This window comes from Phyllostomus hastatus, unplaced genomic scaffold, assembly GCF_019186645.2.
Source record: "Phyllostomus hastatus isolate PE091 unplaced genomic scaffold, TTU_PhHast_1.1 phas_contig_17, whole genome shotgun sequence".
Classification (NCBI taxonomy): domain Eukaryota; kingdom Metazoa; phylum Chordata; class Mammalia; order Chiroptera; family Phyllostomidae; genus Phyllostomus; species Phyllostomus hastatus.
In genome coordinates, this window is record NW_025333664.1 from 40,616,536 (window position 1) to 40,634,853 (window position 18,318).

General features: G+C 38.0%; 1 protein-coding gene across 1 annotated transcript in view; it reads left to right on the forward strand.

Moving 5' to 3' along the window:
* The window catches only part of CFAP61 (cilia and flagella associated protein 61), a 418,587-nt gene that overhangs the window by 357,989 nt on the left and 42,280 nt on the right, over positions 1–18,318 (forward strand). The window contains exons 24-25 of the mRNA XM_045833360.1: positions 762–853; positions 11,556–11,761. Coding sequence (XP_045689316.1) covers positions 762–853; positions 11,556–11,761 — 298 coding nt within the window. The remainder of the gene's footprint in view (positions 1–761; positions 854–11,555; positions 11,762–18,318) is intronic.

The window sequence follows — 18,318 nt, forward strand, 5'->3', positions numbered from 1 at the left end:
ACTTATATGTGGAATCTGATGAACAAAGTAAACTGATGAACCAAATAGAATCAGAGGCATGGATACATGGAACAGACTAACAGGTCTCAGAGGGGAGAGGACTGACAGTGAGGTGCTAGATAAAAGAAAGTGAGATTAGCCAAAGAACACATATGTGTAGCCTATGGACATAGACAATAGTGTGGTGAAGGCCAGGAGAGAAGGGGTGGGGGCTGTGTGGAGGTGGGCAAAGAGGGGTGGAGATAGAATGGGGAACATCTGTAATAGCATCAACAATAAAAAAGAATGTGATGATAGTTTCCTAAAACAGTGGACAAGAAATTTATTGATTTTCTTTATAAAATTCACTTTTTAAATATTTTGTTTAAATATGAGAGGGGTGATGAGGGATGGAGAAACCATTGCAACAGTTAAAGATTCTAAAGATCTGGTTGTGACTTTGACAGGTATAAGGCAGAGTAACAAGAGTTATGAGAAATTACAGGATACACAGGATCAGCTTGGCACATCTCGGAGCACTGTTAGCAACATTACAGGGTGTAATGGCACATTCATATTGATTTTGTTAAGTAAAGCCCAACCATCCCAGGGAGTTCCTTGCTAATAGTAGTGCTTTAGTGGGAAAGTTTGAGTAGCATACACCATTATAGGCATCTCCATTTGTCTTGTCCTACAGATATAAGCTCACCAACCTTATTAACATGTTACCCCCCCTTATTAACAACTAAATTAAAATGTGGGAAATTTGCCATTTCCTCTAGGAGGCATTCTTCCTGGGTCTTACCATTATCTGCATATTGCCAAACCTGCCATTCTAACTCCCTTGGAAGTACAAATGGCCCAGCCTGATTTTGTAAGTATTATTCTTGAATTTCACTTTACTTTCCAATATGACACTTTGTTTAAAGGGGGTTAGTGTAATGTATTGGTTTATGCATCAGAAAGCCACTGTGGTAGCCAGCTCCTAAGATGGCCCTCAGTGACTCCTGCCTCTTGGTATTTATGCCCCTTTGTTGTCCCCTCACAGTGAATAGGGCTGATCTGGGTAGCTAACAGGATATTGTGGAAATGACAGTTTGAGTCTTCCAAGGCTAGGTTATGGAAGTATTACAGCTTCCTACTTGCACCCTCCTGGATGACTTACTGCCCTGATTGTAAGGTCTGGTAGGCAACCCGTAGTAGGAGTCCATGTGTTAAGCACTGCAGTGCAGTCATTAGGCAGCTGCCTTGGGCCCCAGTCAAGCCTTTAGATGATGCAGCCCCTGCCACCATCTTGACTACACAATGATGAGGGGCCATGAGCAAGAACACCCCAGCTAAGCTACTCCCAATTTTTTACTCTCAAGGACCAAGGTAATAAGAGTTTATGGTTGTTTTGAGTCACTAATTGTTTTTTAATAGATTTTTAAAAGAGAAGTTTTAGGTTCAAAGCAAAATTGAGAGGAAGGTACGGAAATTTTCTGTTTATCCCTGTCCCCATTCATGCAAACTCTCTTCATTATCAACATCCCCAATCAGAGTGACATTTGTTGAGACTGATGAACTTAAATTGACACATTATTATCAACCAAAGTCTACAGTTTACATTAGGGTTCACTGTTAGTGTTGTACATTCTAGAGAGTTGGACAAATGTATAATGGCATGTGTCCATCATTATAGTATCATACAAAGTAGTTTCACTGCCCTAAGAATCCTCTGTGCTCCACCTATTCATCCCTCTCTCCCACTTAACCCCTGGCACCCACTAATCTTCTTACTGTCTTCATAGTTTTGCTTTGTCCAAAATGTTATATTATTGGAATCATATAGTATGTAGCCTTTGCAAGTTGGCTTTTTTCACTTTGTAATATGCATTTGTGCTACTGGCTTGAGAGCTCTTTTCCTTTAGTATTCAATTGTCTGAACGTATCACAATTTAACTTCTCCATTCACCTATTGAAGAACATTAAGCCACTAAATGATACATCAATAGATAACTAAAATAACCACCTTTGTGGCAATATAGTAAGGAAATTACACAGGGTCTGGAATGTGTGTGCAGACCTTGTTGTTCTCCTGACCCCCATGAATCACACCAGAAGGATCATCCAAAAGGTACAGAAGTGTGATAGGGGGATGTCACTGGGCTCAAGGTAACCAGAAAGAGCACATGTGTTGGTCAGTTGGCAAGCTCCTCAAATAAAATTCTTTAATAAAAGGCCCCAAACTGGTATTTGTTGTCAACTGGGGGGTTTCCTTTCTGATGTGTGATGCCTACTTTTTTGTCAGTGAGGTAGAAACTAGAAGTTGACAACCTCCATTCCCATTTTCTTATCCTTAGTATTTTTGGTGTCAACAATATGACCAACCTAAACACATTTCCCAAATTTCCTTGAGACTAGGGCCATCCATATGGCAGGTTCTGATCAATGAGATGTTAGTGGAAGCTGTTGGAAAATTCCTCAAAAGGCAGGTGGGCTCACATTATACAGACTATTGTCCTCTCACCCTTCTGCCTTCAGGAAATTAGAATCCCAGCTCTTCCATTTAATTTTCATGGACTTTGGACAAGTTATTCAACTTCTCCACATGTCTGTGATTATTAGGGATCATATATAGAGTCACATTGCCTTTTGGAAGCAAAATAGGTGACCAGTCAGTGGTGGATGTTGTTAATCATAGTTCCAGATAAATAATTAAATCTGTTTTTTCTATGAAAAGGGAAAATGCTCTGTGTTTAAAACTTATTTCCCTTGGGCCTCTCCCAAATTCTTTTGGGTGTACTTTGTATATGTGGTCTGATGAAAAATTTTCTTACAAATAAAGGATCATTGTGAATGATGTTACAGTTTCTATTGCTATGTAACAAAACTTTGCTTCTTGAAGCAGCCATTTGATTCCGCTCAGATTCCCTGGGTCAAGAATTCAGACAAAGCACAGCGGGAAGGGCTTGTCACTCCTCCACAATGTCTGGAGCTTCAGCTCAGAAAACTAGAAGATTAGGGGTGACCCAATGGTAGATCCTCGGAGGGGTTACTCACCTGGGCTGGGATGATTAAAACACAGGGAGTGCTGACTGGAGTATGACACCTGGACTGTCCATGTGGCCTGGGTTTCTGTATAGCATGGCAGCCTCAGGTAGTCAGATTTCTCATGTGACAGACAGCTCAGGGCTCTGAGTACAAGTGTCCCCACTAGCAAGTTGGTAGCTGCATCATTTTTCATGACCCAACCTTGAAAGTCACATAGCATATTTCCCTTACATCCTCAGTGGTTGCAGTCACAGCCCACCAGAACTTAAGGAGAGAGGACATAGCATTCACCTCTCAATGAGAAGTGTGTCAAGGTCATATTGTAGAAGAGTATGTGGGATAGGGGATATTGTTGTGGCCATCTTTAGAGAATATCTGCCACTGATAATATCTGCCATCTTATCAGATGGGGCATTAGATGAACAGGATGAAGCCCAGATGATGTGTTCAGAAGCTGAGTACTTTGTTCATCATAGATAAATATCTGGAGCCAAATATGTTCAAGAACTAGAAAATATTGGACTTTGTTTCAGACAGAACCAGATTCATCAAGGACATTAATTTCCTACATGCAGTGTAATTTATTTATGAACCACTGGCTGCCTCTGAATAGTCAGAGGAGGAGCCACAGGGATTTTTAAATAATGAGAATTTTAATAAGAATGCAACTTTAATAAATTCTTTGGCTGGTACTATGACAGTATTTGACAGGACCCCTGACTTTAATTAACTATTTTTCCAGGTGGGCCTCCTTTTTAACTAGTACAGAAGATCTAAACAAATTTTGTTCTATTTTATTCTCCAAAATATAATTAAATAAATAAATGTAGATTCCATGACAGTCTTTTGGAGTTGGAATTAATTTTGTTAAGTAAAATTGTTGCCAAAATGGTCAGGCAGTCATCTAAATATAGCCAGTTGATTGAGAACAGAGCCTATTGAACAATATTTTAATAAAGAAACTAAATGACTATACTTACAATAAATGCAGTACACATTAGTCTTATCAGACTTTTATAGCACTCATGAATTAAAATATTTAAGTAAGAAGTTACTCTAGTAATTCATGAGCTTCATGATAGGTAACCTGACAAAAGGAAGAAAGGGGCTTCCAAGTCATCTTCAAAATAAACTAATTTACAGATTCCAGTCCACATGCTTTGTTGGCTTATACACCACAGAGTAAAGAAATTTGTCACAACAAATTCTCCTTTGGATACCATTAAATTTGAAAATGTGTATTCATCCTAAGAGCTGGGAACTTAATTTCTTGCACACCAAGTCTGATTAATCCTGTGTTTTCCATTTGGCATAAATTCCAGAGCCATTTTCCAACCTTCATTACAATTATAAAGGAACTTGAAAGGGTAATTATATCCAAAGAGAAAGAAACAAAAAGAAACATACCAGAACCAGTTACTCCATTACCATCTTAAATTCAAAATCCAAATTTCCTAAAATCCCACAGAATTGGAAAGTGTACGAAATCATCATTATAATCCCTAGAATCCCTCATGGGATAGCAGGGCCATAAGCTGCCTTGTTATTAGTGGAGTGATTTTCTGTGAGGAGAGGCAGAAGTGTTCTGGACTTCACTGGATTTTCCCAGTCTGTCAGAAACTGTATAGGAACAACCTAAGAAATTTAGATAGTCTGCCCAGCCCTACAAGGGTAATCCGTGTCTGAGAAACCCATCTGTAGGTGAATTGTCTTTAATGTCGATGCAAAATATTTTGAAGTGTTCCAAATTCCCAGAGTGCTCCCCTCCCCAGTTATGTTAACAGAGTGCCAAATCTCAATAAGTGGACACAATTTCTTTTTTTGTTAATATTAGCTATCATAGCACAAGTCATTTCTGTCTCTACATTCTGGCTACTTTTTGCATTCTTTAAACCCCCATAGCTATGATGGGCTAAAAAATACAGAGGCAACCCAAAAATTGTAATTCAATTTTAAATTAAAAAATAAGACCAAAAAAACCTCCCAAACAAAACATCAAGGTAAGAAATCATTGAAAACGATGCTGACAACATGGCCCTTTTGAGACAGGCTGACATCGAAGAGCCTATATGCTCAGACTCCTTGCTGTTAACCAGCAGCCTGCAAGGGCTTGTCATGGTAGCCTGAGTCTTGAGGTGCTCAGCTTTAGCCAAACGATCCCCCCTAAATGTAGGGTCTTTGTTAGCTGAAGGTGGGGTATTTAGTGAAATACTTCCAAGTCAAAATTTTGTCAGCCACATGGACAGATCTCAAGATGTGCACCTTTGATGCCTGGGTTCCCTTTCTTAATCATTCAGAATAAAGAAATTTTAAAGAGGAGGAGGATGAAGGGACAAGACCTTGTGGAATGGCTGAGTCTGTTCTCCAGTGAACCCTGAAGAAACCTGGTGCTAAAACTATGGCAGAGCTGTTGGCAGGACCCTCTGTCCTGGACCCCCAGCCACCCTACCACCAAGGTGAGGGAGTGGCCCCTCCTCAGACACTCATTTGACTTTTCCACTAAGGCATCCCTACTGCAAAGGGGCTTCCCAGCCTAAAGGTGAGAAGGTGGATCAGGGACTAAGCCTAAAGCTGCTGGTGCCAAACTCAAATGGTCTTTAAAGTCTTGTATTTAATATTAAAAAGGTACATGAAGAACACATTCTTCACTCTCATATGTGTATGTGTGTTTAATTCAGAAATAGTGTTTGCTATGATGGGCCACTAAGTAAAGTTGATGCCAGTACTATTCTATGATGCCAAGCACCCCAATCCGATGTGTTCATTGCTTAGTCTGAAAAGCCAAGAATTCTTGATTCATTCCCGTCCTTCCTTTTTCTTCTGCTTTCTGTTTCACTTCTTTTTCTTTCACTTTTTTTCACCAAAAGTCTAATACCTTGCCCCAGCACAGCCAGAGTATTTAAAAATAACTTATCATTTTGGAAGTGGTAGTCATTGTTTAAAAATTAGAAATGATATAGTTATTCATAATATTTTCTTACAATTCTCTGTACTTCTTTGGTGTCAGGTGTTATTTATTCTCTTTCTGATTTTATTTATTTGGGTCCTTTCCCTTTTTTTCCTTGATGAGCCTGATTAAAGGCATGTCAATCTGTTTTTCTTTTCAAAGAATCAGCTGTTGGATTCATTGATCTTTCGTATATTTTTTTAGACTATTTCTTTTATTTCTGCTCTGATCTTTTTTTATTTCCTTCCTTCTACTCACTGGGCTTTCTTTGTTGTAACTTTTTTAAGTTACTTTTTTTAGTTTTTTAAATGTGAAGTTAGATGTTTATTTGAGCTTTCTCTCTCTCTCTCTCCTTTTTTTTTTTTTTTTTTGAGATAGGCCTGTAATGCTATGAATTTCCCCCTTAAGATGGCTTTCCCGGTGTTCCACAGATTTTGGATGCTTGTGTTCTCATTTTCATTTGTTTCAAGGTATCTTTTGACTTCTTTCTTCATCTTGTTGTTGACCCATTCATTGTTTTATAATCTGTTATTTAGCTTCCATGTCTTTGCATGTTTTTCAGGGTTCTTGTGATTGATTTCTAGTTTCATATCATTGTGGTCAGAAAAGATGCTGGATATGATTTCACTTTTCTTAAATTTATTGAGACTTGTTTTGTGTCCTAACATGTGGTCTATCCTAGAAATGTTTCACATGCATTTGAAAAGTATGTATATTCTGCTGCTGTGGGGTGAAATGCTCTGAAGATTAAATGAAGATTAAATTCATTTGATCTAGTGTGTCATTTAAGGCCACGTCTGGAGATCTATACATTGAAGTCAATGGGGTGCTGAAATCCCCTTCTATGGCTGTATTTCTGTCCATCTCTCCCTTAATGTCCATCAAGATTTTCTTTACATATTTCGGGGCTCCTATGTTGGGTACATAAATATTTACTAGGGTTATATCTTCTTGTTGGTTTGTTATCATTATGTAGCATCCTTTGTCTCTTACTATAGCCTTGGTTTTAATGTCTATTGTGTTGGATATAAGTAATGCTACCCCAGCTTTTTTTTTCCTTTCCATCTGCATGAAATATCTTTTTTTTCATTCCTTTACTTTTAGTCTGTATGTATCTTTTGATCTGAGATAGGTCTCTTGGAGGCAGCATATATATGGGTCTTGTTTTCTTATCCATTCAGCTACCCTGTGTCTTTTGGTTAGAACATGTAAGACATTTACATTTAAGCTGGTCATTGATAGATACGTATTTAGTGCCAATTTATTATAAGACTATTTTCTTCTGTTTTTTTTTCTTTCTCTTTTTTTTCTTCTTCTTAAAGAAAGCTCTTTAACATTTGTTGCAGTACTGGTTTGGTGTTAATGAATTCCTTTAGCTTTTTCTTGTCTGGGAAGCTCCTTGTTTCTCAGTCAATTTAAATGATAACATCGTTGGGTAAAGTAGTGTTGGTTGTAGATCTTTGCTTTTCATCACCTTGAATATTTCACGCCACTCCATTCTGTCCTGAAATGTTTCTGTTGAGTAAGCAGATGACAGTTTTATTGGTGCTCCCTCATAGGTAACTACCTGCTTTTCTCTTGTTGGTTTGAGGATTCTCTCTTTGTCTTTAAGCATTGATTTAAAATTAAATTAAGCCTTCAGCTTTAATTACGATGTGTCTCAGTGTAGGCCTCTTTGGGTCCAATTTGTTTGGAACTCTGTGAGCTTCCTGGACTTATGTGTCTTCTTCTTTCACCAGATTAGGGAAGTTTTTGACCATTATTTCTTCAAGTACATTCTCAATCCCTTACTTGCTCTCTTCTCCTTCTGATATTCCCATGTTGCAGATGTTGTTATGCTTCATGTTGTCCAAAATGTTTCTGAGCACTCCTCATTTTTAAAAATTATTTTTTCCTTTTTGCTACTCTACCTAGGTGTTTTTTTCTACCTTGTCTTCCAAATCACTGATTTGATCTTCTGCTTCACCTAGCCTACTGTTTATTCCTTCCAGTGTATTCCACCAAGAAACTACTAGAACTAATAAATGAATTCAGCAAAGTGCCAGGATACAAAATTAATATCAAGAAATCAGTTGCATTTTTATATGCCAATAACAAACTAACAGAAACAGAAATTAAGAAAATAATCCATTCACAATTGCTACAAAAAGAAAAAAAATACCTAAGAATAAACCTAGTCAAGAATGTAAAAGACCTATACCTGGAAAATTATACAACACTAAAGAAAGAAATTGAAGAAGATACAAATAAGTGGAAGCACATACCATGTTCATGGATAGGAAGAATTAACATAATTAAAATGTCCATTCTACCCAAAGCAATCTATAGATTCAGTGAAATTCCTACCAAAATTCCAATGACGTATTTCACAAACCTAGAACAAATATTTCAAGCATTTGTATGGAACCACAAAAGGCCCCACATAGCAACAGCAGTCCTGAGAAAGAAGAAAAAAATTGGAGGAATCATTCTATCTAATATGAAACTATACTATTCATAGTAATCAAAACAGCAGAATAGAGAGCTCAGAAATAAGCCCACACCTTTATAGTCAAATAATATTTGACAGAGGAAGCAAGCACATAAAATGGGTTAAAGACAGTCTATTCAATAAGTGGTGTTGGGAAAATCGGACATATATGTGTGTGGAAAAATGAAACTAGACCATCTTCTTATATCACACACAAGAATAAATTCAAAATGGATCAAATATTTAAATGTTATACCTGAAACTATAAAAGTCATAGAAGGAAAACATAGGAAGCAAAATCTTGGACATTGCTTGTAGCAATATTTTATTCAGGCAAGGGATACAAAAGAAAAGATCAACAAATTGGACTACATCAAACTAAAAATGGGTTTGCACAGCAAAGGAAATCATCAACAAAATAAAAACACAACCCACAGAATGGGAGGAATTATTCACCGATACTTCTGACAAGGGGTTAATATCCAAAATTTATTAAGAACTTATGAAACTCAGCACCAAAAAAACCCCAAACAAACCAATTAAAAAATGGGCAAAGGACCTGAATAGACACTTCTCCAAGGAGCACATACAGATGGCCAACAGACACATAAAAAGATGCTCTCATTAAAGATTTCTCATTAGAGAAATGCAAATTAAAACCACAATGAGATATCATCTCACTCCTGTCAGAATAGCTATCATCAATAAATCAACAAACAACAAGCACCCTTGAGGATGTGGAGATAGGGGAACCCTTTTGCACTGTTGGTGGGAATGCAGATTGGTGCAGCCGCTGTGGAAAGAAGTATGGAGATATCTCAAAAAACTAAAAATGGATCTGCCTTTTTACCCAGTAATTCCACTTCTGGGAATATATCCAAAGATACCCAAAACACTAATTCAAAAGAACATGAGCACCACTATATTCATTGCAGCAGTACTTACAATCACCAAGATACGGAAGCAGCCCAAGTGTCCATAGTAAATGAGTAGATAAAACAACTCTGGGACATTTACACAATGGAATACTACTTGGCCAAAAGAAAGATGAAATTTTTACCTTTTGTGATGGTATGAATCGACCTGGAGAACATTATGCTAAATGAAATAAGCCAGTCAGAGAAAGACAAATACCATATCATTTCACTCATCTGTGGAATCGAAAGAACAAACTGAACTAACAAGGAAAATGGAAACAGACTCATAGATGGAGAGCAGGCTGACAGCTGGGGTGGGGGGAGCAAAAAGGGATTGAGCAAAAAGGAAAAAAGGACTCATGTATATGGACAACAAAGTGGTGATTGCTGGGGGGAGGGGAGTATAGGGGACTAAATGGTAATGGAAAAAATACAATAAAGATTAAATAAACTAAAAAAGTTAGCAATGATAGGTAGTCAAAAGAACACAGAAAGAAACAATGAAAATGACACAATCTCCTAACCACAGAATAACATTTATTAAAATGTTGATAAAAAAGGAATGATCTGTGTATTTTAAAACTATTTTATAGTATAAAATATACTGTGATCATATTTCTCTGTTATTAAATATAGTTTACCAATAAATTCTAATATATGTGTTGTACCCTGTCACTAGGATACCATTGTTTTGTTAGGTAATGCCTTACTAGATTTTTTTTCTGAATCCTTGGTATGAGGTAGATTTTCTCTCTGTATCCATTCATCTTTATGAATGATGGACCAGTTGCAATTCTCAACCACTTTACTAAGCTGTATTTGTTCTCTCTCTCACCCCAAACACACAATTTCTCACACATAGTTGGGACTGGCCCAGGATTTACCCGATACCCCTCCTGTATACTTCACTTTGTGCCTTTATAATTGCCTGACTCCTTCTCAGGGTTTCTGCCATATGATATCCAAACATGCACCAGTTGCTTCAATTTACTTAAAAGTCCAGTTAAACTGTGTGTTCTTGTTTAGAAAAAAATCCCCAGGGGATGTTGAGGACTAAGTAAATGTTTGGGATCATTGTAGTCCAACTTGCCTTGGATTTATAAATGCCACGTTCAAGTTCAGAGCAAAAGCTTAAATCTATATGCACTCGGGAAAGATTTATTGAGCGTTACCATGGTCTAAGCTCAGAGTCTAGGAGTAAATTAAAGGTTCAACCACCACCAACAAAACCTATTTGTCTGCTATAGGTTCCCAGTTTGGTTTCCTGAACCCATGGGGAGTGTATCTCTGTTTGGTAAGCTGGTAGCCATTAGGGGTTAAAATAGAAAAAGTGGTGATGTGACATGGAATAGAGTGGCATCTTTCCTTGTCATCTGGGCTTATATGGTAGTTTTAGCTAGTTTCTAGGGGACACAAAGCTTTGACAATTTACAGACTAAAAAGTAGCCTGCAGGTCCTGGCTAGGTAGCTTTGTTGGTTAGAGTATTGTCTCGATATGCCAAGGTTGCAGGCTTGATCTCTGGTCAGAGTATATACAGGGAAGCAACCAATGAATGCATAAATAAGTGGAACAACAAATCAACATTTCTCTCACTTTCTCTCTCTCAAAACCAATACAAGTAAAAAATAAATGGAAATATATATATATATTTGTCTGCAGAATGTATATGTGTGTTTCCCATAATCTTCAACTTTCTTCCTGGAAACCGATCTTACCAAACAGCTAAACCTCCCCAAACCTAGCTGCCAGAGAGTCACCTTTTATTTGTTTCCTTTATTTCAGTAAACTTTAAAAAAACTGAGATTCTTTCTATCATTCTTGACTAGGAGGTTTTTCTCAAAACAGTGCTGAGAAAAAGTAAGAAAATTAACAATCTTAGCACACCTCACAGAGCAGAGTAAACCCAGTCCCACATATTAGCTCTAAGGTATTGAGTAATACAGAATTAGCTATAACCTAGCAACTAACTTTAAAATGTGAAACAATGCAATCACAGTTTAAAATATCTTGAGGAACAATTAGTCATTAAGTCCAAGTATGTGGTTTTGGACATAGCTATTTTCTGAGTTTAGACCATATTTGTTACAGCTATTTGCAACAAGTGATAAGATACAACTTGTCCATTATATTTGGAAAGTAAATTTCTATGATAAAGCTCCCAATGTTCATAAATGTTTCTAATTTGTTTTTTGATCTATTTCTCCCCAGGGTTCAGAAGTAGTAACAGGTAATCCGAAAAATGGGAATTACTTCCGAATACATGTTAACAAATATAAAATGGTGGAAACCATCACGTGCCTTTCTAAGGAGGCTTTTCCTACCTCCAACTACATTTGCTTGTTTGGCCAGCACGAGCAAGTCCTCAACAACCTGTGTGCTCGGTATGAGGACAACATGATCACAGATCTCTACAGGTAAATTGGACCAAGTATTTTACTAAGGAAGAATACATAGTGTCTTATGAATAAAGGGTGTGTTTTCTGATGCACCAGATAACAAAACAGGAATCCATGGGAAAAACTAGAGTGGCAGAGATTTTGTTCTACTATAATAAAGAATATCTGACCATTAGCATCAACCAGAAGGTGGAGAGTCATGTGGGGAAATGCATGGACTCCAGATGTGCCTACACATGGCTCCCATGGTCACGCACAGGCCTTACTCCCAGGTACAGCAGCACCAGCATTCACACCACAGGTGAGCCTGCATGAGATGGTTTTCAAGTTCCTTGACACGGGGCTGTTGAGAACAGTGGTCAGAAAAAAATATATCAATTTATTTTGCCTTCTTTGAGTCAGAAATTTAGGAGGTAGTTAGGGAACAGGACATAGAAGCACTTCGTTCTGGTGGGAACTCCACAATCAGACAGGCTGTTCATGGCCCCAGCCTTCTTCCACATGGCTTGTGCTCAAGCAGGGAAGGGCAGCCATTCGTCCAAAATGTTAAGGGGATTCTGCACTGGCAAGTTGGTTTGACTGGGTGATGTAGTTCTTGGTCTTTCAACTCTAAAACACTGTTTTATCCTATAATTCTAGGAAGGCTAGAATTTTAGAGTAGAAAACTACTTCTAGATATAATCTGCTGCTTAGAAAGGTTAGGAGAATTTTCAGAGCTGGTACCAGATATAGATGCAGGATATAAGTTCTAAAATTCTAGGGTATTTAATATCCATTGGGGTGATTTCCAGGATCAGAATCAATCTTTCTTCCTTCTTATTTTTTTTATATTACAGAATATACTATATAAACAAAAAAGTATATAAAACATGTATGTATATTTTAAGGGATAATATTACTAAAAATCTATCTGCCTAGCAACTACCTTAAGAAAGAATTCCTTACTTTAGGACATTAGAAGCCCCTCTCTAATTACAGTCCCCCACCCTGTCTCCTTGGAGATAACCATTATCCTGTAGTGTGAGTTAATCATTCTCTTTCTTTCCTGTAAAGCAGGGATCAGCAAACTTTATCTATAATGGACCAGATAGTAAATATTTTCTGTTTTGCAGGCCATATGACTTCTGTCACAAGTACTCAAAGCTGTCATAGTATGAAAGCAGCCATAGGCAATATTCAACTTTACTTACCAAAACAGGAACCAGGCCACCCCTTGATTTGGAAATGTGCCACATATATATTCCTAAAAATATATATCAATTTATTTTGCCTTCTTTGAGTTGATTCTGTGGCTTACTTGAGAAAGTCAACAGTGTTTATCACTATGTTTGTAAGGCCCATCATGGTAATGTTTGCAGCTGTAATTTATTTTCCCTGCTGTATAGTATCCCCTTATGTAACTGTGTCACAGTTCAACCATCTATTTTCCTGTTGATTGATAGCTGAATTGTCCCCAGTTTCATGCCATGCCATTACAAACACTGTTATTGGCACTGTGGACATACCTCATCTGCAAGAATTTCTTTCAGGTGTTCCAGGTGATGCTGAAATGTTCTCCAAAGTAGCTGTAACTATAAACTCAGCAGGGCACAAGAGCACCTCCACAGCCCTGGCAAGCCTTGGTATGGGTAGACTTTAAAATTTGGCTGTTCTGGTGGGTTGAAAAGGTGTCTTCCTATAGTTTTCCCTTTTCTGATTAATGATGCAGTTTAATGCCTTTTCATTTGTTCATGGATCATTTGTGGTAGTTCCTATGAAATGCCTGTTTATGACCTTTGTCCATGTTTCATCTGGGTTGTTGTCTTCTTGCTAATTCACAGGAGTTATTCATATATTCTGGATGCAAACTTGTGTTGGCTATGTATGTATCCTTAATATATCCTCTCCTGTTTTGAGTCTTTTCACTTACCTTATGGTGTCAATTAAAATGTATTCTTAACTTTAATGTAAACTGTTTGTCTTCTTTGGGGTGTTCTAGATACTTTTGTCCCTTTGCTTTTCTAATAGGTTTAAGTAAATTTGTTAAGCTTTGTGAAAGGAAATTTATTTGATAGAAAATGCATTAAATCTTAGATTAATTGGGTGAGAATTGACATCTTTGTTATTAAGTCCAACATCATAGTGTAGTATAGATCTGGATTTATTTAGGTTTCCTTAACATCTTTCAATAAAGTTTTATCATTTTCTCCATAGATGGCTTGCATAATTTTTGTTTAATATAATCCAAAGTGTTTTATATTCATATTGTTGTAAATATAATTTCTTGTTGTTGTTGTATAGAAATGCACTAACTTTTTGTATGCTTTTATATTCTGCAAGTTTTCTAAACTTTCACTCATAAATAATTTACCTGTGGATTCTTTTAATTTTCTGCACAGAAAAATTATATCATCTGCAAATAATAACAGTTTTTTTTTCTTATTTTCTAATCCTTGTACCTTTCATCTATTTTTTTGTCTTACTACATTGGCTAGTTTTTACAAGTAAAACAGAAGTAGTGAAGTATGGCACCCTTGCCCCATTCTTAATTTTAAAGGGAATTTGTTCTTCATTAAAGGTATGATATTTGCCATACATATTTTATAGACATCCTTTATCAGATTTAAGGGCTTTTTTAATTACTGGCCTGCTAAACATTTTTATCATGCATGGATTTTAATTTTTTTTCCAAGAAAGAGGATTTAATTTCTGAAACTTTTTATGTATGAGGATATTTTCCTAATGCTTTCTGTAATGAACTATATTTTGATACAGTATCAAATTCCCTAATTATATGCTTTCTCTCCTCAGATCTTTGGAGATTTAACTGCACTATTTATCTAAAATAAAGAAAAAATATTTAGAAAATAAGTTCATTTATTCCTAAGCTAGTGCACAGGATTTTATTTACAGTTACTTATCCAAGATGTTTAAGTTAGAGGAGAATCAGTTGTTTGTTAAAGAATAATTTTACTTGGTGGGGAGGAAAATGCTAAGCATTTTCTCTAACAAGAGAATGTTTTCAGCCGGCCAAGATGGAGGTATAGGTAGAAACCCTTTGCTTCCTGGCACAACCAAGAGGAGGATAATGACCAATCTAAAATCAGTAAACAACCAGAAGTGCCAGAAAATCAAACTGCATGGAACTCCGACAACAACAGAATTAAAGAAACAAACAGAACAACCAGATCATGAAGGTGGGGCTGGCTACAGCGAGGCAGCTGACTACTCAGGAGGGGCTGACTTAAGGGGAAACTGAGATTCAGAGCTGGCTGTGGACTATGGTGCTTGCCTCAGTGGGAGAAACTCCCAGTCTCACATGAGAGATTTTGTTGAAAAGTGGGCTAAAGCCGAGCAGGCAAGCTGCACTGTACCCTCTCTGGCCCCTCCCCCACAAGCAGTGTGGAGCACAGCAAAGAGGGTTGCCCTGCCCAGGTGAATACCTAAGGCTCCATCCCCCTACAACCTAACAGGGGCCTAGAATAAAGAAATAGGGCCAAAATGAAAGAACAGAGCAAAACTTCCAAAAGAGCGCTAAGCGATGAGGAGACTGCCAACCTATCTGATGAATTTAAAGTCATGGTAATCAAAATGCTCACAGAACTGATTGCGCTTGGTCAAAATATGAAAGATACCCAAAAATAAAATAAAGCAAAATATTCAGGGAACCAATAGTGACAGGAAGGAAACCGGACTCAAATCAATGATTTGGATCAAAAGGAAGAAATAAACATTCAGCCAGAACAGAATGAAGAAACAAAAATTCAAAAAAATGAAGAGAGACTTTTGGACATCTGGGAAAACTTGAAATGTTCCAATATCCAAATTAGAGGACTGCCAGAGGAGAAGAACAACAGCAAGAAATTGAAAACTTATTTGAACAAATAATGAAGGAAAACTTCCCCAATCTGGCAAAGAAAATAGACTTCCAGGAAGTCCAGGAAACCCACAGAGTCCCAAAGAGGAACATACCAAAGCACATCATCATTAAGTTACCCAAGATTAAAGACAAAGAGAGAATCTTAAAAGAAGCAAGAGGAAAGGAAAGAATTACGTACAAAGGAGTGCCCATACGGCTATCAGCTGAGTTCTTAAAAGAAACCTTATAGGCAAGATGGGGCTGGAAAGATGTATTTGAAGTCATGAAAGGCAAGGACCTACATCTAAGAATACTCTATCTAGCAAAGCTATCACTTAGAATGGAAGGGCGGATAAAGTGCTTTGCAGATAAGGGCAAGTTAAAGGAGTTCATCATCACCAAGCCACTATTACATGAAATGTTAAGAGGACTTAACTAAGAAATTGGAGATCAAAAATATGAACAGTAAAATGACAACAAACTCACAGCTATCAACAAATGAAGCTAAAAAAATAAAAGAAAGAAAAACAACAAAAACAAAAATTAAGCAAACAACTAGAACAGGAACAGAATCAGAGAAATAGACATCACATGGAGGGTTTTCAGTGAGAAGGGGGAAGGGAGGAATAGGCAGGGAAAGGTACAGGGAAGAAGAAGGATAATTGGTAGGCATTAAATAGACAGGGAGGGGGTAAAATGGTATAGGAAACAGAGCTCAAAGAACTTATATGTACAACCAATGGACATGAACTAAGGCGGGTTGGGAATGCTGGAGGGTTGGGAGGTGCAAGGTGGAGGGGGGGAAATTGGGAAAACTGTAATAGCATAATCAATAAAATATATTTTTAAAAAGATATAATGTTTTCATGTTAGATCAAATTCAAAAGTTCTAGCTAGTTTGTTTTCCCCTGAGAAGAATATGATGTTGAAACAGAGACTTTGTGAGCTTGGGACACTAGTCAGGGTGCTGATAGTAATGATTTTAAGTTAATTTGATTTGTTAAGAGTGAATATTTAACATGGCAAAGGTGTGACATCGGATAATAGGATGTGCCCATTGACACTTTTAAGAAAGAACCAAAAGGATGGGGAGAGGAAAATGATGGCTGATCATCAAAGTGGTCGAGGATCATTTTTAAGTGAGGTGCTAAGGGCTCCACCATGACTGTCAGTCGTTTCTAAATGTGTGTATTAAATGTGTATGTGCAGTTGTAGCCACATTCTTTTTCAAGTGCCATGAAATTGTACCATATCCCAATGCAATTCTTGGCCCAGCACTGCCTGCCCTGTCTGTTTTCAGATGAACTGGCAGGGCTCTTTCCAGGCAGGCGGGGTGAATGGTTTAGCTGATTTTGGCTATGATATGATTATGGATTGTTTCCCTGACCTCAGCAACACCAGCAACATCTCTTGTTTGAATCTGGGTGAATTTCCATCCACTGTGTCTTGGGGCTCCTTTCTGTGTTCTGGGAGGACTGATTGCTAACCAGGTACTCTATGTTCTGCAAGTCAGGCATGACCCCAAGATCAAGTTCCTTTCCAGTTTCAAAGAAAACCTCTGGATTCTTTCTCTCCACTTCTTGTCATCTAATCTCACCTTATCAAGTGCCAGAAAAGAATGGGCATGGTGATGCTAGGGACAACTGTGGCAGCCATGGGGGCAGATGCTGTGACAGTCAAGGCCTCATGAGCAGTGGCTCCTGCTGCTTACAGGGGCACTTGCTTGGAGCCATTTGGCAACATGTGGTAGTGGCCAAGCAGTCAGCCACTATGATACACAGGCAGACAGCTGTCACAGGACAGCAGTGTGCTGAGGGTCTGGGGCCCAGGCTGACTTGGATTCCACCCTATTTTATTCTTTGTTTTCACCTCATAGTGCCAGTATAAACCATTGACAATAAAGAAAAATTCACCACTGATGACTGTGTGTGTGCCTGCGCACATGAGTGTGTGTGCCTATGAGAGACAAAGACAGAGAGAGACAGAGATTATGGAATAATTAATTCACCACTTGGAAAAAGAATAGAGCTCATTTTGATAATTTGTTCATTTCTGAATCAACCATCTTTTAAAGTCACATAACAAATGTTACTAAAAATTTTCCCCAGCCATCCCCTTAAGAGTACTTGTTCCCCACAGTGTCTCATAAACACACATACCTATCACAAACCTTGTGATCTCCCCACCTGCTACGTACTTGGACAATGTTGAATGAGCAGCACCTTCCACCCTGCTGTTACTGCTCCTCCCTTGGGACCCTGAAGACAGACGGAGCTTCAATGAAGGAGTCACAAAGTTGGAACGTGGGTATAGACAGGAGAGGGGGGGCAGAAGCAGTTTCCTAAGAAGTCCCTGTCACAAGGCTTTAACAAGGCAACATCCTGTGCCTTCTCTACTTTCTTAACTCCACCTCATCGTCATTTACCCCTCTTATCAATGGCCCGGAAAAAAGGCCGTGCCTACTGAATCTCTCTCCACCTTAGCCTTAATTAACAGTCTGTAGCATCCTCTATCTTCATGGCATGAATTGGTCTTACACTAGTTTCTTTGTGTGAACCCATCAGATACTCATAAACCTTGATTAAATCATCTCTTTTCACATCTTAACATGCTGAGCTCTCAAAGACTGCCCTCATAGAGCCCTCCTGTGAGTGCTGCCATCCTCCTCCACACTTCCCCAAACACTCGAATGGCCTATTTCTAGTGGGTAAGTGCTGCTGTGCACAATATTCTAAAA